The 23,342-nt window shown below is 41.0% G+C and overlaps 1 protein-coding gene across 5 annotated transcripts; it reads left to right on the plus strand.

The window, feature by feature from the left end:
* Positions 1–55: 55 nt before the first annotated feature.
* Positions 56–22,762, plus strand: EIF4ENIF1 (eukaryotic translation initiation factor 4E nuclear import factor 1). 5 transcript variants are annotated; one of them, XM_074843798.1, is made up of 19 exons: positions 56–155; positions 704–827; positions 4,112–4,185; positions 4,980–5,107; positions 5,668–5,963; positions 6,657–6,858; positions 8,070–8,245; positions 10,827–10,962; positions 11,301–11,480; positions 13,581–13,810; positions 15,300–15,371; positions 15,753–15,936; positions 16,419–16,498; positions 16,879–17,018; positions 17,197–17,281; positions 18,326–18,458; positions 19,613–19,957; positions 20,181–20,345; positions 20,884–22,762. In XM_074843798.1, the coding sequence occupies exons 2-19, from the start codon at positions 732–734 to the stop codon at positions 21,108–21,110; spliced, it is 2,949 nt and encodes a 982-aa protein (XP_074699899.1). In that variant the 5' UTR covers positions 56–155; positions 704–731; the 3' UTR covers positions 21,111–22,762. The 5 variants fall into 5 exon arrangements, with proteins under 5 accessions (XP_074699899.1, XP_074699902.1, XP_074699901.1 ...); XM_074843801.1 differs by having other exon boundaries at positions 19,676–19,957; XM_074843800.1 differs by having other exon boundaries at positions 15,303–15,371.
* The last annotated feature ends 580 nt before the right edge of the window (positions 22,763–23,342 follow it).

Here is a 23,342-nt window from a genome sequence, read left to right on the forward strand (position 1 = left end):
GTGGCGCCTACGGGGGGCGAGCGCGGCGCAGGGCGCCGCCGGGGGGGGGCGGGCAGGGGCGAAGCGGAGCCGGTGGCCGGGAGTAGGAAACGCCGCGGGCGGCGGTAAGGCCTTCAGCGGAGCGGAGCGCCGTCGGGAGACCCGCCGCCGGCGCGGTGAGTACGACCGCCTGGGTGCAGGGCCGGGGCGGCGGTGGCGGGGCCGCCGGCGCAGGTGAGGATCCGCTGAGTCACCTGCCCCGCCGCCGTTCTCCCCCCTCGGCTCCGGTGCTTTGGGACGGGGCCTGGGCCACGCTGCCCCCGCCGCCACGCGAGTGGCGCCCGTCTCCTCCGGACGCCGCGGGGGGGGCGGTGTGTGGTGTGTGTGTCCCGGCGGCCTCGCTCCCCCCGGCCCTGACGCTCGCCACCTTCTCTCCCGGTCGTGCCCACGGAGGGATCTTTGTTGTGCTAAAGCTGCTTAGGGGCTGGGCTCCGGTCCCGGGGCGTGGGGCAGGTCTGGCGGGGCTGCGGGAGAGGGCTCAGTGTTTCGGCGAGAGCTGCTTGGCCGGAGCGGGGGGGAAGCTACAGGTAGAAAAAAGGCACTGTTAGGGAATGTGCGCCTCATCTCGTGTATCTAAGAGCTAAATAGTCTTAGGCTGGGAGGAAAATGCATCCGCTAGAAATGTATGTCTCGAAATCTGATGGCTTGGGTTTGTTTTAATTAGGTCCGTGATCAAAGGCTTTGAAGTAATCATGGATAAAAGAGGAGGCATAACTGAAACTGAAAATGGTGACGCTTTCCTGGAGTTGAACAGAATTGCAACAAAATACCCACATCGTTACACAAAGGTTAGCTCTCTTCCCTTTCCCCTTAAAGTTCGGCTTGGAGCTATTGGTCACAGAAGTAGAGTTGGGAGGTGGAGGCTTCTGTGAGAGGGAAGCAGTGAAGTGAAGGCTGAGAAGACTTTGCCTGGATTAGGATTTGCAAGATGGTTTGAAATGAGCAACTTATTAAATGTCGTGTAGCTGTGCAGTCCTGTCCTTGATATACCTTTGATTCCCACCACCTTATTTTAATATCTGAGCACCTCACAGCATGTGCTAGAGAGATTATGGTGGAGACTGAAGTATGTTGTTCTACCAGCTTCCTCAAGCACTTGGGCTTGATAGTTCTAGTTCTACTTCCAGCAATGTTCCTTTAAGAAGTTGACCAAAATATTTTCTTATAGTAGGTGCTACTTCCTTGGAACATACAGCACACCAGATTTTATCAGGAGCTTTAACGTGTTTACCAAGATGCATTTTGTATTCTTGGAATTGCTCATATTTGGCTGCTGGAAGCCTAAGAACTTAACAACTCCGACCAATGCTTAGTGTTAAAACTTTAATGCAGGTGCTTTTGTTTAGCTGTGATACCTAAATATATGCATGAGTGGAAGAACGATAACTAAATAACTTGCAAATAAAGATTCTTTCGATACTAAGTGAATTTGATATGCTGTGGGATTTAAGGTTCAAATCTTATTCGGGGTTTTGGTACCACTGCTGAAACATGCTTTTAGAGAGAGTCTTTAATGGTGGCTGATTTTCCCATCGCTGCAAGCTGTGGGAACAGCTGGTCACTGCTTTGTGGAAATTTATTAAGATACTTTGCAACAAATGGCCTGAAGTGTGTAACAGGGTGAGACAGTGTACTGTTGCTGACTGTGTTATCTTACTTGAGGAATTCTGAACTGTTAGGTTCCTAGTAGGTTGTTTTTTAAAAGAAAAAAAAATTATCATGGTGACTCTGTTCTTTTGAGATAGTAGGTCTAGCCTATTTTAACTAGACATAAACAATAAACCAAGTACTTCAGGACTGGCAAAACTTACATGGGAGTAGTATGGCTTTCTAATTCTCTCTAACTTCTTAGAAAATAAGTGCACTTAACTTTCTAAGATGTAAAGTATACTATGGTTCAGACCTTGTTGTTGGATTAACTGTAAAGTGAAGGAGAGGAGCTGTCTTTAACTGCTGCTGAAAAAGTGGTATCTATACTTGTTCAGTCTTGCCCAGATCCTCTTGAGTAGTAACTGAATGCAGCTTCAAATTCTGCTTGCTTTTTTAGGCAGTATTCAGCTAGTGCTGGTAGTAGCAGTATGCTGAAACTGATGAATTTGTAGCTTCAGTTTTGTTAATTCAGTACTTATAGTTTCTGATCAGGATAAAGTTGCAGAACTAGTGCCAGAAGACATCTAGTCTTGTTTATCTGTTGGTTTCCAAGGAGTCTAAAGTCAAGAAACACCAGAAATCAATCTGTGTTAAAATATCTTGCATAATATGTTTTTTTACAAGTAGCATCTTAAATATAGCTGGTTTAAGGTGCTCATGTAATCAGCATTGTAAGGCATTTTTCACATGATCCATTTTCCTGCTAATTAGAGATTGGAGGAACACTGTTTTGGGACATGTGCTGCTCATTTAGAAAGGGACTGATTTCCTTTAACAGTTCATATTCACTTACTACTGGTAGGAAAACAATTGGCTCATACTATGAATATTTCTAAACTGTTCAAATAAACCTGTTTAACAGATAAACATGCTTTTCCCCCACCCACTTAAAAGTACTAGTGTGTGAATTAAAAAAACCCTACCACACAACCCCAAAAACACACTCTGGAAGTGCCAGTGTTAATCTCCTCTATTATGAGAGTGTTATATAGTCCAAGCTGTGCCTTTTCTAGTTCTTTGGAAGCTGTTGCTCCAAGGGTGGACAGCTAATGAGTGAAAGCCAAGAAACAGTTCAAATTTTCCTCACTTCAATGGAAGAATTGCAATAGGATCTGACTGAGAGTCTCTGGACTCCCTCTCGTGGCCAACAAAACAGACGATTTCATGTCTGGTGATGGACAGTGCAGTTAATACTTGTGATATCTGCATCAGACTTACGATAGTATTACAGCACTGATATTCCTCATAGATCAAGGTTTGTTTTGGGAAGCTGCGGGCAGAGGCCAGTCTCCCTCCCTTTTTGCTGAAGGCTAGTACAGGGTGATGCTTGGATATGTATGTGTATGCACATTAAGGTTTTGTCTGGCTACCAAGCTGCCATCTGGAAACTTTCAAGTATTAAGCTTGCATAGCTTATGAACTGATTTTAATCACATGGGGATAATATAAAAGCTCTAGAGGATACTGTATTCTTGGGAAAAAGGTAGAGAGTTTTCCTTCTTCAGTTTGGCTGATGTGTGATGTCTGCTGTTAGGCTTTCTTTATCCTTCCAGCTGCCCACTGATTTCTGCACAGCTCTGAATCAATTCAGTACAGTTGGGAGTGAGGCAGATTGAAGAAAGGTAATCTAGGGAGAATGAATAAGTTTAATTAGAAATGCGCATCTTGACTGCAGCCAAGTTAATGATGTTTCAAAGTGCTGATGATCACACCATTAATAATGATTTTTAAATCTAGCAGACTGCAGTGAGGCTGTAGACTGACTTATTTCTGCCTCAAATGACTGTCTGCTTGGGGTGTGAAATAATAGAGTAAGGACTGTATTTGAAGGCCGTAAAAAGTGGGAAAAGTGAAGTAATCATTCAGCATTGTTTTGGTGTTGGGTAGAGTGGATAATTGTATAACAAACATACACTTAGATACCTTGGAATTGGTGATGGTCGGAAATGGCAAGCTTGTCTGGAATTTCTAGATCTACATTAGTAACTGGTGTTGTGGTAATGCTGCTTCTACCTGCTGACTCTTACATAGCATTAAACAGTGATTTTGATTCCATCTTGAACTGACTAGCTCCAGTATCAATGATGCCCGTCTGCTTAAAAGTTGAATGGTCCAGGGAAGCCAGTAGGTAAACAGGTATGATGTGAACAGCCTTTGAAGTGTTAATGAGGACTGAACCTGACCTGGTAAGCCTTAGTGCTTCAAATAAGTGTTTGCTCACTGGCCACTGCTAGAAGAACTGAAAAATAAACTTGTTGTCTAATGTCAACTTGTCACTATAGTATTTCACAGGAAAATTAAACATACTGGGAAACTTGCATTGTCAAAACACTAAATTGAACAGGCAGTCTGGAACAGATATTTTGGGTTACTTTTACTCTTATCTGTGTGAGAACTGGAACTAATTTCTTGCTTTTTCTAGGAGGAACTGCTGGATATTAAAGAGCGTCCCTACTCTAAGCAGAGACCTTCTTGTCTTTCTGAAAAATATGACAGGTATTCTATTGATTACACAAACTATTTCAAAATAAAAGTTTAAATTAATAAAGTGCACTTATGTTGATGGAAGATTTGCATGCTCCAAGAGTGTAGTGTATGACTGTTTTCAGAAATACAAATCTGCTAGTAAAGGCTTAATGCTCTAGTTAGAAATTTTATGCTTTGAACAAAGATTATAACATGAGATCCAGCAGAAAATAACTTCACGCAACACAAGTCTTACAGGCTTGCAGGAAAAACTACCAAGAATATAGGTGGCTGTATAGCACAGACTAGGTCATGTTGCAACAAGCTGACTTGCTTGATGGATTACTCTCCCATGTTGACAGTGTAGCTCATGTAAGAATGAAGGCACGAGTGTTCTTGGCTTGTGTTTGTAAGTTTGCTAAGCAGCAGTATCTTTACTATTCAGATTAATTTATTGTACAAGTAAGTATGAGATTGAGGTAAAACTTTTTGAACGCTTAAGGGCAGCGGCATATGATCTACTTTGAGCTATGTTTCAGTGTGCCAGGCAAATTTCACCAATAACTAGTGGAACAACATGTCCATACATTGTCCCTTTTATAATCTGATACTGGGTATTACACCTCCTTGCTGTTGCAGAAGGGATCTGGAATACCATGTATGAGGTAATGAAGTATAGTAAGGCAAAGGTTTACAAGTTGGGTACGAAAGACGTTTCACTTGTGCAGATTGCTAGTGAGTGAATTCTAGGTTTTCAGCAGCGGTACTATGAATTACTTATTAGACTACAAGTAGCAAAAAATCCTGCAATTTTGTTTTCATAGTGATGGTGTCTGGGATCCAGAGAAGTGGCATGCATCTTTATATCCAAGTTCAGGAAGAACGTCACCAGTGGAAAGCTTTAAAAAGGATTTGGATTCAGATCGGACTTCTCTTATGCGTAGGATAGTAGGTAAGTGTGTTCTTACAGCACAGGACTCAAAACTGAACATAGGCTGTTGGTAAAACCTTTCCTTTGGGATAATAAAATTAGACTAAACAAAGTCTCTCTGAAATTTGTTTGACTGAAGGAAATCGTGGTTCCTCTGACTGTAGTCTCTTTCTGGTATTTGGGTAACTTAGCTAAGAACAAATTTAGGTAGCAGTCAGTTGTTATATCCTACTATTCTTGCTATAGAATAGTAACTACATATGTAATAATGCAAGTGCAGAGGATAATTCCCTACAATTCAAGACTGAGTACTTAGAAGGTCTATAGTTGGAGAGCGGGTACTTCCTAGGAGACTGCAATGATTCCTCAATATCCAACTGTAAATTTAATTTCCTCTTTTCCTCTGCACTTCCTGTGGTCTCATCTAGATTAGCTTTGCAAAAATGATTTGTGAGTGTTTTCCTTCAAAAAGCTCTGGGATAGCAGCAAGGCTATGGAACAGAAGGCTGTTGTACAGATAACTAGCTTGTATTTACCAATACGTTAAATTCAGTGCTTTTTGTGTGGTCTTTGACTTGTAGATCCAAGAGAACGAGTGAAAGAAGATGACTTGGATGTAGTCTTAAGTCCACAGAGGCGAAGCTTTGGAGGCGGCTGTCATGTAACTGCGGCGATTAGCTCACGTCGAGCAGGGAGCCCGCTAGAAAAAGAGAATGATGGTGTCCGTGTTATTGGTGGCCGTAGGATTGGCAGTGGAAGAATTATCTCTTCTCGTAACTTTGATAAAGACCACAGGGGTGGTGAAAAAGACATACGTGATTCTAGAGATGCAAGAGACCGGGATCGTGAGAGGGACTACAAAGATAAACGCTTCAGGGTTTGTTCTTTCTTTTCCTGATTGCGTATTAAATCAGAGTTTTTGGATGCTTTGCGCTAAAAGCAGCAGGGGCAGGTTAATTGCATGCAGCAGTTAAGTGTTTTGGGCAAGTAAGCCATTTCTTCTTAAAAGCACCCTTATGGTGTAAAGGGTGAGCACTCAGTGCTTCAAAAACTTAGTTTTCAATCCTTCAGACAGCTCAACTGGGATGCGTCTAATACTGTGTATCTTACAAATGTTGCTTGTGGTAGACTTAAGAGAAGGATATTGAGAAGTCCAATAGTTAATTTGTAGTTCTTGACCTAGCAATTGTCAGTGAGTGTTGTCTTTAACCTTGGCAGACAAAGTGCTTTCCATGCTTTCATGCCTTTTTTTTTTTTAAAAAGGAGGAACCAGTAGACTACCTCTTTAGGATACAAAACTGAGTTTATACAGGCACTTGCAGACCAATAGCCTTCTGTGTAATGAAGCAGAAATTCAACTGTGAAGCTTAAAATTTAAAAACTGGCTGAGCATGCAGAGTGTGCATATAAACCTTAAAAAAACAAAACCCAAAAAAACCCCAAACAACAAAAAACCCAAAACAAAACACAAAACTAGAACTTGTGAAAAGGTTGTCATTTGCTTTGGAGGTCAGGGGGAGAGCTTATGAAACAGTATTTTATGGTTAATGTTTTTAATGTCCCACTCCAGAGGGAATTTGGTGACAGCAAACGTGTCTTTGGGGAGCGAAGGAGGAATGACTCTTACACTGAAGAGGAACCTGAGTGGTTCTCCGCTGGTCCTACAAGTCAGTCTGAAACCATTGAGCTCACAGGCTTTGATGATAAAATTTTGGAGGAAGATCACAAAGGAAGAAAACGTACAAGACGACGTACGGCCTCACTAAAAGAAGGTAATGGCAAATTTGACAAAAGCTTTGTTTGTCTGCTAGGGTCACATATTGCTGGGTATAGAGGTGATGGTGACAGAGTAATGCAGTTTACCAGCCTTTATTTCAAACTTGCATAGCTTTTGGTCATCCTGAAGCACAAAATGTAAGGCCCATGATTGATCTTTCATATGGCAAATACCTTTAAGAGATAAAATACTATTTTTCTGAAAGAAAGGCAGGACTGAGAGGCTGGGAAAAAAACCTTGTATGGATGTTGAATGATACCAGGATTCTGTAGGTTATTAAAAGGGTCTTGTCCATTTTTATATCCTGCTGGGTGCCAAAGGCTTGGTTTCAACGAAGCTAATGCTCTGAGGTACTTGAAACATTTTTTCCTTATAGTGATACTAACATTGGGAACACTGAGTTTGACATACAGCTGCCAGTAATATAGCTTTAAGCTGAATTTGAAGACTATCTGAATTTGTCTGCAGTCATTGGACTTCAACTCTACAATTATTACCACTGCAAAAGCTGTAGTATAAACTTCTGAGGCAAGAGAGAAGATGACTTCTTAATGCTAGAAATTCCACAGGTGAACAGCATAAACCTGAACTCTTCAAGTTTAGTTGTGAATTCACTTGAATGAAACATAGTACAGTTTCAAGCCTAATAGGTTTGTAGTCATGTCACAACTTTTTTGCTGCACCCATGCAAGCTTGTTGAGTCTTTAAAATGACATGTGCTTTGCTCCTGCTGGAGCAGTAGGAGCAATGTTTGTCATATGTTGGCAATATTAAGAACTCATGTCAAGTACCAGCTTTCAGAGAGTCTGTTCTCTGGGGCACCTAGGAAGAAGGCAGGAGCTGCCAAAGGATTCTTGATGGAAAAACAGCAGCCGCTGTTAACTTTAACAGCTGTATCCACTTGGTGTGACCTAACATCTGTTCTGTGTGCTGCCTGGGTTGATTGGGATGCAGTTGTTTACTCATGATTCAATGGCAGTTCTTATTTTCTTGAAGCAGTTTTAATTACATGCTAGGAGTTCTAGTGGGTGCTACTTTCTGTTGCGGCAGACTCCAGCCAGCATAATAAAACTGATGAACTGTCACAGAGGTGGCTAGATTACTTTGGGCCTATGCTTCTAATTCCTAGGCAAATGCATTGACTGTTAGGCACTGTTCCCCCAGGAAATAGTCAAGTCTCAGCAATCACTTGATTTTCTTTTTAAGGGATAGAATGCAACGGTGGAGTGGCAGAAGAGGATGAAGTGCAAACTGTCCTTGCCAATGAAACGCCAGCTGATCAAGAAGTTCCTAGGGAACCTGTTTTACAAGAACCAGCTCCAGGAGAGTTTGACTTCAATGAGTTCTTTAACTTGGATAAAAGTGTTCCTGGCCTGGCTTCGGTGAGGTGTTTGGGTTTTTCTAAGGCTGACTATATTCATGAGAAGCATTGCTGCTGCATTCAGTGAAAGCTAAAGCTTCTTGCTTTGTGAAAGTTGCTTTCTACAGTGTGTAACTCTAAGATGAGTTTACAGAGATTTAGCTTTGGAGACTTAGGATGTTACTTCTAAAGTGTTATCCCTGGGACTGGCTTGATCTCAAAAGAAAGTGTACGAGTCAAACTAGCTGATTATTTTTCCTTTCTTTTGATCATTACTTGAAGACTAAAAATCAGCATCCTGGATGGATCTTCTTTGGAAGTATTACAGATATGTTCAAAGAAGATCCACTGTACAAATTTAGTATAGCTGAAAGCAACCTTTGGCAGCGTAGCCTGGGAATCACAGCAAATGGATGTTTTGTGCAAGCTTCCTGGAAGGCAGTAAGCCTGGAGGCACCTGATGAATACTCTGAGATATAGTTGCATTGTTATCAATATCAGTAATGTGGCTGAAAGGGTGTATGTCTGAGAGGGTTTGAATCCTGATTACTTAAACCTCTCTATAGTGGTTAATTCATTACTTAGGACTATTACTAAGCTGGAAAAACATAGCCTACTAATTCAGTCAAAAGCGTGTTAAACACTGTTATTGATGTGACTAGTAGATACTCTGTGTAGCCCAAGTCATATGTGGGATGCTACTGATACCTAGGAGCCAGTAACAAGACTATGCAGAAAAAAAAAATGACACTTGCACCACAAGTTTCTTCCAGTAGTAGATTTTTACCTGCAGCCATGATTTGATGGGGATTCTGGTACTTCTGTTGGTTGTGTGCAGTTCTTGGATATCTGATCTCTAGAGGTAATAGTGGATGGGTGGTGGTCACTGTTTTTAGTCTGAAAGTTGTAAGTGGTCTGTATCTTAGCATGCTTTTTCCTCTTCATCACAAGAAGGGGTAAGCAGGTTCAATAAGTACTAAGCATGGGCCTAATTCATAAACTGCTGATGTTTCTACTCTGACCTCTCCATCACTAGGAAGAAAAGCTGTTCTTGATTATAAAAGGTATAACTGATAGAATTTGAGGGGAGAAGAAGGTTTAGTGTTGTAGAAAAGTAAATGTGTATAAAAAAAATAAAAATCATGTTCTGACAGCAAAGAAACAGATCTGATATACAGTTTAGAAATGTTAAGGTTTAAAAAAATAGTCCTGGCCTAGTCTTTAATGTGGAAAAGCTCCTTGTATTAAAAAAGATTCAGCATATGGTGACAGTAATTTAACAAATACCAAGTGGAGAGCTTGTTCTCCATATAGAAGATGTAAATGATGTGTTTTTAGACTTGACATTCTGATTTTCAGCATATCTGCAAGATGGTGACTTCTTTCAAAAGGAGTCCCAAGTCATAAAATATCTGCTGATGGAACTTTAGTGGGCAGATGTTATAATTTGTCAAAAAAGTGAGGTTTCAAACTAGCCAGAGCATATCCTAATATTATTTTTCTGGTTTGATGATATGTCTGTGACAAGTGTTAGAGTAGATTTGTACACTTCCTGACATAACTGTCATAATTCTTCAACGTGTAAGACTCAAACACTCAAAACCAAATGGATCAATACTGACTTGGTTTTGCTGTTGTAAATAGTGTTGAGTGCCCCTTATTTCAGAGAAAACAGCTTCTCTGGCAGAAGGAAGCTGTTCTTTCTTTTATCTTAAAGTAAGTGTGCTGCATGGTGAAACTGCATCTGTGCCTATTGAGCAGGCTTTTTACTGTATGCTGTCTTGCAAGATAGGAAGAGCTTTAGTTTCAGTTACATTTTATAATGTGCTGTTTTTTAAATATTTGGAATGATTAGCGAAGAACTAAACAGTTCCTATAAACTGTAGTGACTTCTGACAGGCTGACTCTATGAAGTACTGCTTAGTGACCTCAGCTCTGCCTGGAGGGAGAAGGCAGTAGCTGCCAGTACTTCGCTGATGACGCAGACTCCACTGACTTGAACACAACCCTCCTCTTACTGCCAGAGTGGTTCAGCATGTGAAGTGCAAACAAGCAGCCTTTAGCTAGTGGCCTTCTCCCCCAGCCCTAGTGGGATGCTCCCAAGTCAAGGAGTGGTCTTTGTACTTCATTCCAGGCACTATCCTTGGCCAGTCTGGAATGGCATTGAGTCATGATTGCAGAAAACCCAACGCATCAGCGTGCTCCTTCCGTACAGTGACAGGGACCAGCCCTGAGCCATCTGACTGTCAGAATTACTAGTGGTTAGAGTTTGTTTTAATTCTTGTGGCAAATGCTTCTAACTTTTTTGGCACATCCGCTTTAAAATTTTAACGGTCTTTGGATGCTCTGATTATGCTGTTTCAGTTACAGTTTTACCCTGAACAAATATTTGGTATAAGTAAGATGTATGATGGGTTATGCTAACTGACTACACAAATGCTGCCATATTGGAAGGAAAAAAGCAGTTTAAAGCTTCTAAACTCTGGGAGCAGCATCTAGTTCTCTGTAGTAGAAGCATCTTGGTTGCACAGTAAAGCTTCTCAAAGATGTTGCTGTTCATGCTTCTGTTAAGATTATCTTTTTTTCCTGCCCCCTCCATCTAGATGATAGAGGATGTGCTGGGGGAAGGTTCAGTGTCTGCCAGCAGGTTCAGCAGGTGGTTTTCTAATCCTAGTCGTTCTGGAAGTCGGTCAAGCAGCTTGAGATCTACACCACATGAGGAACTGGAGAGGCTAGCAGGTAAGACCACAGAACAACGTAGGGTCAGGTAGCCTCCTTCCATATTCCTTCCTACTCATTCAATAAGAACGTGGCAGATAAAGCTTTAGGGTAGTGAATTCTCCCACAGTTTAAGCACCTGGCATTCTTTTGGAAGCTCTTAGACTAAGCAGCTATAAGTTCTCTTTTTTTATAAATGTTCTTGTCATGCTTCCTGATGACTTTCCAGCTGATCTTGGGCAAGGGGTGTGAGGCATAACTTTTCAGTGACATATTGAAGTTGGTTACCAGTGTATGTTCATCTTGAGACATTGGGTTGGTAAACTGATGTCGCAGTGCTCCTGGTTTTGCTGTTTCAGGTCTAGAGCAAGCCATTCTCTCCCCTGGCCAGAACTCTGGAAACTACTTTGCTCCCATTCCATTGGAAGACCACTCTGAAAACAAAGTGGACATCCTAGAAATGCTACAGAAAGCCAAAGTGGACTTAAAACCTCTTCTCTCAAGTCTTTCAGCCAACAAGGAAAAGCTTAGAGAGAGCAGTAAGTGCCTCTTCAGATATTGTTGAGTTCTTGTGATGCAGTATCTCAAGGCAAGAGGCTTGGTATTCTGGAAACATCAACTGCCAAGTCCAGGAGTAGGAAGTATTATAGGTTTACTGACGCTCCTGAAAACCCAACATTCAACAGATCTCAGTTGTGTCAATATCATCACTGATTCTTTTCATCCTAATCACAGGATGACATCAGGATTCTATCAGACCACTTTACTGGCCAGTAATAATCATAAGTTAAGGTGATGCAAGTCTTGACCTGAGTTCCCAGCTTCGTCCATGGCATTTACATTAAGTTTTTCATACTGGAGACTGGTAATGTCAGCTCTGAAACGGTGGCATTTACACTCTGGCTTTACCAAAAACTTAGTGTAAGTCATTCTTGCAAGCATCTATAATGGATCACACTGATCCATTAAGTATCAGTTCCTAAAAAGATGAACAGTGGCTTGAGGATGTCAGTTTTTTCAAGTGCATACTGTAAACTTGAACTTCTCAAGACTGTTGCTAGCACTTGAAGCACAGTGGTCTGTGCTCACTGTTCAGTGCATTAATTAAATGGTTAACATAGAGCTACAGCATAGGAACAGATTTGTCTTGGATATGCTAACTTGGCTAGAATCACAGGATTCCTGGGAACTTAGTCTGTTAGAATTCACTTTTGCTGGCATCAGCTGTTCTAAGCAGAGTTCAGGGCTGACTTTAATGTTCAAGAGCACCTCCAAGGTAGGGATTTGCATGTTTGGGCCCATAGCATGCATGGAGGCTACAAAATGCATGTGTTCTTTGAAATCTCAAGGTCTAATTATGAATTGGTTTTTCTTTGGCAAGCAGCATGTATTGCCATGCAAACTGGACTGAACAAAAAGTAATTTCTGTTAAGTAGCTAGGAAGGAAAGCATCCAAGCACTGCAGATATTCTTAAGCATCCAGTCTGGGAGTAGGGACTGTCGGCTAACATATGGAGAACTTTTTCTTAATTTGACTTAAATAGAACTACAATTCTTTTCTGTGTTCTGCTTAGTCTGACTTTCCTACTAAAAGCTTTTTAAACTTTGATCCTCACAAACCAAGGATGAAGGAACAAAAAATTGTGGGGAAGCTTCCATTCACTCAAAAGTACCTGATATGGGTTCTGTATTCCCATAAATTGCTATACAGTTCTTCAAGTATTGGGGAGTTTTCAGTTCAATTCCTCTCCACCAGCATCATATTTTTCCTCATGTTCCATACTGCATGTCTGCATCGTTGTTTCTTTTCTCCACCTTCTTGCCCAAATTTCCAGTAAATCTTATTTCTTTGGGCCAACATCTGCTACAGCAACCCATGGCATGCTTCTGTCTCTTCTGCCTTTTCTCTTAAGGTGTCATACCTTGTGATGTGTGTTAGCTGGTCCATAAAGCATGTCTAGCCTTGATGTCATGTCAGGCACTGATAGATATTTATATATGCATACACAGGGAAAAGTGCAGCTTAATAACACTTGTACTTTATTCTGGTTATGCCAGTGAAATCTTTCTATGGTGGCTTTAATTTCTGAGCAAAAAATCTACTTCAAACTTTATGCACACCAAACTTAAGTGTGTGAGTCTCCAAAGTATATAAGTTTTCCAGGTATGTATTCTCTCTACTTATAGCTTCAGACAAGTTGACATTGCTTACACTGTGATTGTAAGACCATCTGGTCCCTTGGAGTTTAAGATAAATGGAACTTTTCCTAACTGAAGAAGAATGAACTCAGTTGTCAAATTAATATTCTCTATTAAAAGCAGGTGAAGCTGTAAAATGTAGTAACAACATGTCTTGCAGGGTAAACGAAACCCAGTGAGAACTTATCTGTTAAAACCTAAACAAGTTCTTGTTGAGTCTTACATGCCTGTAGTTGTGCATGGCGATACTCCTAATTTAGATATTTAGAATATCAGCATAAACACAAGTCAGACGTGGCTTGACAGATAATATGAATATCAGAAGATAAGTTTTTGGCTGTTCCTTTTTTCAAACAAGTTGTATTCAACACCTGCACAAGAATTAACTCACTTGTAAACAGAGAACCATGGTTTACCAGTATTTCTTCTGTATTTCTCAGCACATTCAGGAGTGGTACTTTCAGTGGAAGAAGTTGAAGCTGGGCTAAAAGGCCTGAAAGTGGATCAGGAGGGGAAAATTGCTACTCCATTTATGGCTGAGCAAATGGAGGAAGCGTTGAATGTCACTGGCTCCAGACAGATCAAGAAAGATGGAGATATGACTGCATTTAACAAACTAGTCAGCAGCATGAAAGCAAGTGGGACTCTGCCTTCGCAGCTCAAAGTCAATGTAAGTAGCAGACGCCTGGCTCTTCTGAACTGTGTTAAAACATGGGTTATGAGCTCGTGACCCTTCTGATAACGTGTGAGTCATGACTGGATACAGCAGCATGGTAATAAATATAGGCTTACATTTAGAATATTGTTGCTTGGAGGGAAAGGTAAGGGAAGTGCTTTGGTCATTTTTTCCTAGCCTAAGTGATTAAAAGTGGGGCTTTTTTCAGTTCAGAGTTCACAGGGTTGATTTCATGTTAAGTTTCTCCAAAACTCTTAATACTATGTGAGAAGTCTAATAATGGACACCTTAAAAGTGGACCTATGTGAATATCTAAGCCAACTGATTAATATCTGGACTGGAAGACTATAAGTATTTGCTCCCAAAAAGATATTGTATGATGAAAAAGCTGGATCTTCTATATCTATATCTATCCTACTATAGAGGATGCTTTGATTAGTGACTAAGATTCTCCTACACTTGAACTCATCCTGTCTGAACCTTATTTAATAAAAACAAATACATCTGTAGAAAAAGTACTGTCTATATAACAGACATGATCAGTCCGCTCTTTATGGAAGACTCACCTAGGGTTAGTTTGACAGTTGTCTTAGTGCTGCTAAGTCATCTCTGCTAAAATGCTTGTAGTATGGGTACAGCTAACACTTACCTGAAGCTCAGATGTCTTGCTTTAGTGACTTTTGTTTTAACAGAGGTATATCAGTGCACAATCTAATATTTTAAACTTTGATTTTAAAATTATTTGTATGAAGACAAAATTATAGATTTGTTAGCTAAAAGATTAATATTAAACAACAGATAATACTAAGCTTTAGACTGGGAGAGATCTTGGTATGAAATTTCATCTTGCCACTAACTGCCCAAATTGTATGCTTGACCCAGAAGCTATCAATAACTACTTCTGGCACCATAAAACACTTCTAAAAACTGAGTAAGTCTAAAGCAAGCATCTTTCCTGCCGAACTATACCCAAGGACTTTTAGCCTCATCCCACTTCACTAAAAGATAGTGAAGAACATAAATTTGCTCTGTGAAGAATTTGCAGACCAATTTCACACTTAAATAAAGACTTTCACTTCTGGCTGTCTCTTTGCATTGACGTGTAATTTTGATGCATAGAAGAATATTTTAAATAATTTCTCTAGTATACGAACACTTTTCAGTTTGCATATTTTCACTTGACCGCTTGGCCCAATGTTTCAACTCCAGTTCACACAATTATATAAACTCATATCTTAGACTTCAATAAGGCACACTGAGCTACCTGTATGTAATCTAGCACTAGTATTTTCCTAGCTAGGGAAGATCTTTGAGTCACCTCAGTCCTTCACTTTGTTGGAATTTTACTTGGCTGATGCATAAACTATGGTTCTAACAGAACAGATGAAATTACTTCTGACACTGAGACAAGTGAGGGTTGTCTCTTAATGAGTTTGCTGCTGCTTGTATCTACATCTAATTTATAAAGTTTTTGTTTCTTTAGCAGAGCCTTGAGAGCCACTTAATGTCACCTCCAGAGATGCCAGGCCAGCCTCTATCAAAGAATATTCTGCAGGTACTTCTTATGGGAGTGGGGGGGAAGTACTTAAAAGCATATCCCTAATGGGAAAACAAGAATTACTTGAAAATAAGATGTTTAAGGCAATTAGGGGATCAGCAGTCAGACATGACTATGGAGAGGAAAGAGAACTTAGTCACTAGTTTAGTTTACTTAGAAATGTATCTTGTCATGCTATTTCCCATGATTCCAACCTGAAAATGAAAAACCTGGCTAAGTGCCTACTTCTAAGGCCAATCCAGAATTGGTGAGTCTTGTTGCACAAGTCCACCTTGTCTCTTTAACTTGCTACAAATAGTGTAACCTGTAGTGCAGTAAAATGAGCTCATTTCTATGAATTGATCATATTCTGAACATTCTTTCATTACTTATCCTTAGGAACTTCTTGGTCCACCCATTACTAGACCTGCTTCATCAAATGTCTTAAGTGGCCTGATGGGTGGCTTGGAACCTGCAGCCTCTTTGCTGACACAAAGAGCACCTTCTCCCCCTATTCCACCTGTGTTTCCAACTCGAGCTGCTTCCGCAGATTACCTGCGCCATAGAATATCTTCACCCATTGGTGAGACCGGTTTCAAAACATGGGGGTGTTTTTCATTACTTGTGTTTAAGGAGTGCTTTACAGAATAATAAAAACTTCCTGGCACTTGGTGGGCAGCTAGGTCGGTGTCTGCCTCTTGAGTGCAAGATGCTGTCTTGTTTTACTAGTCTCTGATGTTAATCTCCAAAAAATGTAGATGTCTGGATCAGCTAGATCTCACAGTAAATTCTGATGTGCAGTGATGTGCTCAGCTATTGTATAAGAAGCAAATTTTCAGGGACTACTTTGCCATTTGTGTTGCAAAACACTACCAGTAGCCTCCCTGTAGCTCTCTAGCCTAGTGACAAGGAAGAGACATAGCTCTGCATAGACTTAAGGGATGAGCTGGGAGTCTTCACTGGGAATCCTTCATTCATGTAGAATTGTTTAACTTGGAGAGGTGTATTGTATTTGTTGAAAGAAACTGTTAGTATTTTCAAATACAACTGTTAAATGTTCTTTAGGTTTTGGACAAGGTTCTCAGCAGTTGCTTGGTGATCCATTTCCAGGGGTAAGGAAGCCCATGAGTCCAGTTGCTGCACAGGTTAGATGAAATGCTTTTTGCTTAATGTGTATTCATCTCTTTATATTATGTGGTCTAGAACTAACTTATGGGAACACATCCTTAGCTGTTGCATTCAGATCTCTGTGCTTAATCAAGTTCACTCTGAGTGTGAGGATGCAAAGTGTGATTTTTAGTGCAGTCTCAAAACCTCATTGCAATTGGACCCATCTTAGAGTACTTCAAGTACAAGACTTTTTGAAACTTCTATTGTCTGTCAGTAAAACAGGTGGCTGTTAGTGGGCAGACACTTTGGGAAGACATTAGTAGCTGTAGCAGTAAATCTTCAGTATCTGAAAAAAAAAAACAAACAACCAAATACAAGCTTTGATTTGTGTGTTTCTTATACAACTCTGCTTCAGATGAGTCCCTTGGAAATACAGCAAGCTGCACTGGAGGGACTAGCCTTACCCCATGACTTAGCTGTACAGGCAGCCAACTTCTATCAGCATGGCTTTGGTAAACCACAGATGGACAAAAGCAGAGACGGCTACAGAAACAGGTGAGTATCTGACTGCAGATTTAAGGGGTACGCTGTCAACTGATTTTTAATGTGAGTATTGTCTTTCACTAGATATTAGTACTAGTCACTCAAGCTTTTACTGGTTCTTGGCAATCCTGCCTTTCATTCTGTGCCAAGAGTTAGAGCTGCTTCTCACTAACTTCCTGTCTGTTAACAGGCAGCAGCGAGTGACTAAATCGCCTGCACCAGGACACAGAGGGAATGCACCTTCTCCAGCCCCTACAGCATCCATTACTAGCATGGTCAGTACCTAATATGTAGTGATTGTAGGAAAAGCTGTAAAAGTGTCTGCAGTATCTAAATAATAGCAATTGTAATTGCTGGGAGAAAGGGAGGCCACAGAGGAGTTAATCATGTTCATGTTATACAGGTGGCCACGTGATACAAGAATGAATTACACTTCATACTTAACTGAGTGTCTTCACTTTGGAAAACAGCCTTATCTTATCTAAAACTGAAGAAGCACCATTAATATTACCTTGAACTGGTCTTCTGAAACCAAAGGAAGATAACTATGAAAACTCAGGCCCTAATATTTTGCTACTTAAGTTTTCAGCAGACAAGTGCTGAAAGCCGTTAGCCACTTTAGAGAACACTGGTCTTTGGGTATGAAGTGACTGACCTAAGTGTCAGTAAGTTGAAATATTACCTAGGAGCTTCAGGGCCACTTTGAAAATAAACAAAATTTCAAAACGAAGCTGTTGCCTCACTGCCTTCAGTACTATGTAGAATGTTGCTTTGATCTAAATCTTCCAATTAATCAGTCAAGTACTTGCTTGCAGCTCAGGACTAACAGACTATAGCTGCTAAATCAAACAAGTTCTTCTGTATACCAAATAGGGGGCTTCCACAGATGTTTTGTAACTTTGGGGGAAAAACAGAAATGAGCTGCAGATTCACCAGCCCTGAGTTAATACAGGTAAGGCAGCTATGTAGGAACTCCTGTTGAGCTGCTGTCCTGAACCAATAGCAAAGAGGAAATGGCTGTAATTTAAAGTACAGCTCATCTGTTTTGTTTCAAGTCTGTTAAGGTACATTTGACTTTAAAAACATGTGCTGATTTTAATAAAGGTATTGGACTTCTGCAAAAGCTAAAGAGAAGTGCTTAAACTATAGAATAAAGCTATGAAACGAGGTGAAGCAAAATCATGGGCACACAGTGGCTGATTGAAAAGAGCTTTAAATGGAAAGTATGTGCTAGAGTTGGTGTCCACCCACTACTAAGATAGTGTGGCCTAGTTAATGAGCACTGAGTAAGGTATTACTGCTTACTATGTTCTCTGCAGCTGTCTCCTTCTTTTACACCTACCTCGGTGATTCGCAAGATGTATGAGAGCAAGGAGAAAAGCAAAGAGGAGCCAGTTTCTGGGAAAATGAAAGTTGGTGATGGTAAAGATGAAAATCAGAGGCCAAATGAAGGTATTGTAATGGCTCTAAAATAACACACACAAAAGATCTGGAATACAGTCAAAGAGCTTCAGCACATAATATGCCCAGGCTAACTGTAGACATTCCCGATTCATGGAGATGAGGGTGTAGAAGTGAGCCTATAATGAGAGAAAGGGTTAGAGCTGTGGAGAGGATACATTTCCAAGTGCAGTCTTCCAGCAGTGTTGGGTTTAAAATCAATTTTTTCTTTATCTGTCAGTTTGTGAGCAATAGTAACACTAAGAGGCCTGGACCAAACCTGTTTGCATCTGGTCTTGATGAACAAGCATGTTAATGGTAATGCTTCCATATCTCTCTACACCAGTAATTGAATACAAGCAACTCAGAGCCCTCTGAGACATCTCAACTGAACAATCAAAGCTGAGACCAATTAAGCTCTCTTAAGTGTAGCAGATCAAGGAAGCATTTTGCCACCCTAACTGATGTAAGTGGCTATTGAAAGGAAATGCTCTATACCAGTTGCCTGACCCAGTAAGACTAACATGCCTAATGGCTGTGACATTGTCCTTCGATACTGGTAACTGCAGAGGTACTTGAAGTTCCTGTTATACAACTGACTTTTTTTCCTTTTAGCACTCCAGTTATTACTGCTGCCTCAACTGGTAGCAGATGATTCTAAGATATTTTAGGCCTTGTCTAACTGATCTAGGTGGGCTGTGGAAATAGCTTCTTGAGGTGCTTTGGTGTTCCAAATCTTGTTAAGAAGATGTCGGATGTGGAAGGCTGCTGCTAACCCCCAGACACAACTAAACTAAAAAACCACTTTGGTCTACATTTCTGGCACAACTCCAAATTATAATATTGTCTAGGGAGGATCCCCTGTACCTCCTGTCACCTTTGGGATTGACTCATTCATGCTGCCAGTTCAAAACTTGTAACAAAGAGGAAGAATAAGAATTAAAGGTAGAGTTACTGCTGATTCTGACCTAGTTTAAGCTTGCTGACAAGGGATTTCTGTGGAACATACTCTCTCTCTTGAAATAATTTGGCCAAAAGCGTCCAGGAAAGACAGATGCTTAAGTTCAGCTAGTCCTGGGATCTAGCTATCAAATCCAGTCATTAGCTTTAATTTTCCTTAGGTGTAATCTCTAGCGGTGGACTATAATAGTTGTATTCAATTCTAGCTACAGATAACCTACTGTCTAGTTCTGTGGAGAATGCAGATCAAGAAACTTTGCCCACCTTAGGTACCAAACTACCTGCACTGCAACGCTCTGCATGTTCCACACCTCTTACCCAAGCAAATCGTTGCACCAAAGAGCAAGACTACAGGCCTAAATCAACTGGTAGAAAGACTCCTACAATGGCCTCCCCAGTACCAGGAGGCCCTTTTCTTCGTCCCGTTCATCAAGTACCCCTTGTTCCCCATGTACCAATTGTGCGACCTGCTCATCAACTGCATCCAGGATTGGTCCAGAGAATGCTGGCACAGGGGGTTCATCCACAACATCTTCCTCTGCTCCAAGCAGGTAATCTATACTTTTTTTCCCTTAAGTTAATGCATGTTCTCTGTAAGAGTGACTTTTGTGTTAGGAACAGCACAAATCGATACTCGTTACTGGTAATATTTATTACATCAAAACTTATCTTTAAAAAGAGGCAATAAATTCCAACCCATCTAAATATATAAATGTTTGGCTTTAAGTTCCTTATGCTTATCAGTTAAGAAGTTTCCTCACTCTTATTCAACAGGTATGCTTCCTCCTGGAGTGGACCTGTCTCACTTGCAGGGAATATCTGCTCCCATCCTTGGCCAACCTTTTTATCCGCTTCCAACAGCAAGCCATCACATCTTAAATCCACGCTCTGGGACACCTTTGCAGCTAGCGATGATGCAACAGCAGCTACAACGATCAGGTAGGCTAAAATGTAAAACAAGAGTGTGAATTTCAGAACCTTGACTAGCCTGCTCCAGGTACTATGCTTGTTGGCCTGTTTCAGTATACTGTGTTAACAGGAAGCTATTTTGGTAATTTAGATATTCATAATCACTAATCTTGTGGGGTATCAGAGCAGTTTTGGCCACTGCAGGCTCTTACACCAGAAGAAAGTCCAAGTGAAGCATTCAGTTTGGAGGTGTATGTTGCTATCAACAGAACTGCCTTTTGCATCGTGTGTGCAGTCCTCGCTGGACGAGAGGCCACCCACCTGTCTCAAAATGCTGTTTGATGCTGGTCTTCCAGTTAAAACCCGAATGTGTCCAGAACTGGCGGTGTCAGGCGGTTTATGGGAGTACTAGCAAGAGAATAAACATGTGGGGCCTGGATTTCCCAGGGCTAATAGAATGAGGAAAAGCCACATTCAGCTCACATGCCTTATCAGGTGATTGCTCTAGGGCAAATCTCAATGTTGGCTCAACATATTGCTCCACCTCTAATAGCTCTACATTTCGCAGGCACTGGAGCACAGGGATCACCCGCTGGTGCACAAACAACCCCTCAAAATGTGCTGCCTCGGACTGGATTATCTCACGGGCACACACAGCTTGACCATCGCCCCAGCCAGAGAAGTGGCTCTCCCATTGGCCTGGCAAAATGGTTTGGTTCAGATGTCTTGCAGCAGCCTCTCCCTTCCATGCCATCCAAAGTCATCAGCGTAGATGAACTGGAATACCGGCAGTGAACAGTGACCACTGGGTGGAACACTTGTGATTCTTTAGACTGGATAATAATGTCCATAGTCAGGACTTCACCTCTGTTTGTTTTTTGGGGCTTTTATTTTTAGCACTCTGTGCAAAATTTCTTTTTGAGAGACTAAAGCACATGGCACCTGTCCTGGTCTCATGTCTGCATCAAGACTAAAGGATCCATTATGGCTTGAATAGTGAAGCCTGAAGAAATTTAGATGCAAGACAAAGCCAGTTTAATCCTGGAAGTGTCTATTTTTTTTCTTTTTGTAAGATATGTGAATGAAGTGCTGATATTCTCTAGTGTAGAGGTAGCAGCTATGGATTCTTCCTGCAGAAAACTAAATGTATAGACCCTTGTGTACAGACTTGTGTATAAACAATCTTTTGTACATATACACATAGAATAGCCTTTTTGAATCTATACAGCTGTACATAAGAGTAGCTGATAACAGTTGAGCTTTAGTTGTGCCTATGGTTTGGATCTTTCTCCATTGTACGTGTGGGACTTTCTTTAAGATTAAAGTTGCATATCCCAAGTGTGAGTGAACAGGATAAAGTTGCTTTGCCTTTTCTTGCTGCTCATCTCCTGTAGGTCTCCCTCTCACATTCTTCTGTCACGTACTGTGCACTCAGTGTAGCTAAAGTGTCAAAGTAAAAAGCCCACATCTTGCTGTCTGTATAACAACGGTCTGATTCCTTGTGTGTATGACTCTTGCCACCACGTGAGAGAATTTAGTCTTCAAACAGCCTTGAGGATGGGACCTGGTACAGTAATGATAAAGCCGCCTCTTTGGTCTGCCATAGGCAGAGACTGGTCATAGTTCTTTCAAGAGGGCTGGTGCTGGTCCTTGTTTAGCTGCAGTGTTTTCCTTATTTTAATCTTTCAAACCTGTTACTGAAGGTCATCAAAATGGAGCCTTTGAATCCTCACCCTTCAACTCCTCAGTGATAGCTGTGGTACGTTCTATGCTGCCTTCAGTTCTGTTTATGTGAAGGGAGTCCCAAGAACTGTCCTCAACCTAGTGTGCATCTGCTGATGCAGTTACTGTGAAACTTGCCTTCAGAGTCCTGTTCTGTGGCTTGAAAGGGGGAGGATGGGGTGGTTTTGTGATCTTACTGTGTATATTTGGTTTTAAAATACTGTGTTCCTTTTAAGCCTGTTTCACTTTCCTGAACAGTTAAGTGTTCTCTTCCATCCTTCTACTGCATGGTTCCTCACCTCACTTTATCACTTGTGTTGAGTCTAGTACTGCTGTCATGTCCTCTATCTAGCTTAGGCCATTGTGCTTTTAAAAAAAGTGAAAGCAAAACCAGAATTCTCACGGACTTGCTCTTTCTTAGGTCTCACTGAATGCAAAACCAGCAGCAGGAAAAAAAAAAAAATCACTTGACTATATTCTTAACAATTGCCAGCATGCTGTGGTGGGTTTGTTTCAGTCTAGCAGAGACAATGTTGTACAGAAATAGCAAGCTGAAACTTCCAGTGTGGAATCTGTTGGGGGTCACCCATACTTCTAGTGGTTGTTCCTAAAACAATCTGTGTAAAACATGCAATCACCAGCTTGTCCTTGTAAGATTGTTTTCATACTTTTTTAACTTGACACTTTCCCAGTAACATTCTGTAAATAAAGTTGATTCTACCAGCTGTCTCTATCAACTGCTCTTGAACCAAGCTATAATGTTGCTATATTGATTAACTTTTAGCATTGTTCTTGTGTGTAAGTGAAACCTAGGGCTTGAGCTGAATCTGCAGAAAATTTCAACCTTCATTTATCTTAATTAAGATTGGGGGAGAGGAACAGTCTACTTTGAAGGTAACTGCCCTCACTGAAAACGTGCAATGGATTGCTGCATTGAAATGTTCTTGTACAGCCAGGGTTGAACATAAGGAGTGAGATTCCCATGTACTAGGAAGGGTGAAGGCAGTTCAGCTCTCAGCTTCCACTCTGCCCCCTTCCAGCAGGGCTGACAACCCCAGCACTGTTGCAGTAGTTCAGCTCACTTATGCAGGAATCTACTGCTAAGCTTAGAAGCAATATTAGGGAAAAAGCTTGGACTAGAATCAAGGCTTGAATGCTTTCTTACCAGGCTGAGTAGCAACCACTAGTGCAAGGATTTAGTGCTTGAATGGGTGTCTGAAATCACTGTACTACTTTTTGTATGTGCAATAACATGAGGGAGCTTTTCTGACACATCTGAGTAAACACCCTTACTTCTTTTTTGTA

Source organism: Strix aluco, chromosome 18 (genome assembly GCF_031877795.1).
Source record: "Strix aluco isolate bStrAlu1 chromosome 18, bStrAlu1.hap1, whole genome shotgun sequence".
Lineage (NCBI taxonomy): Eukaryota > Metazoa > Chordata > Aves > Strigiformes > Strigidae > Strix > Strix aluco.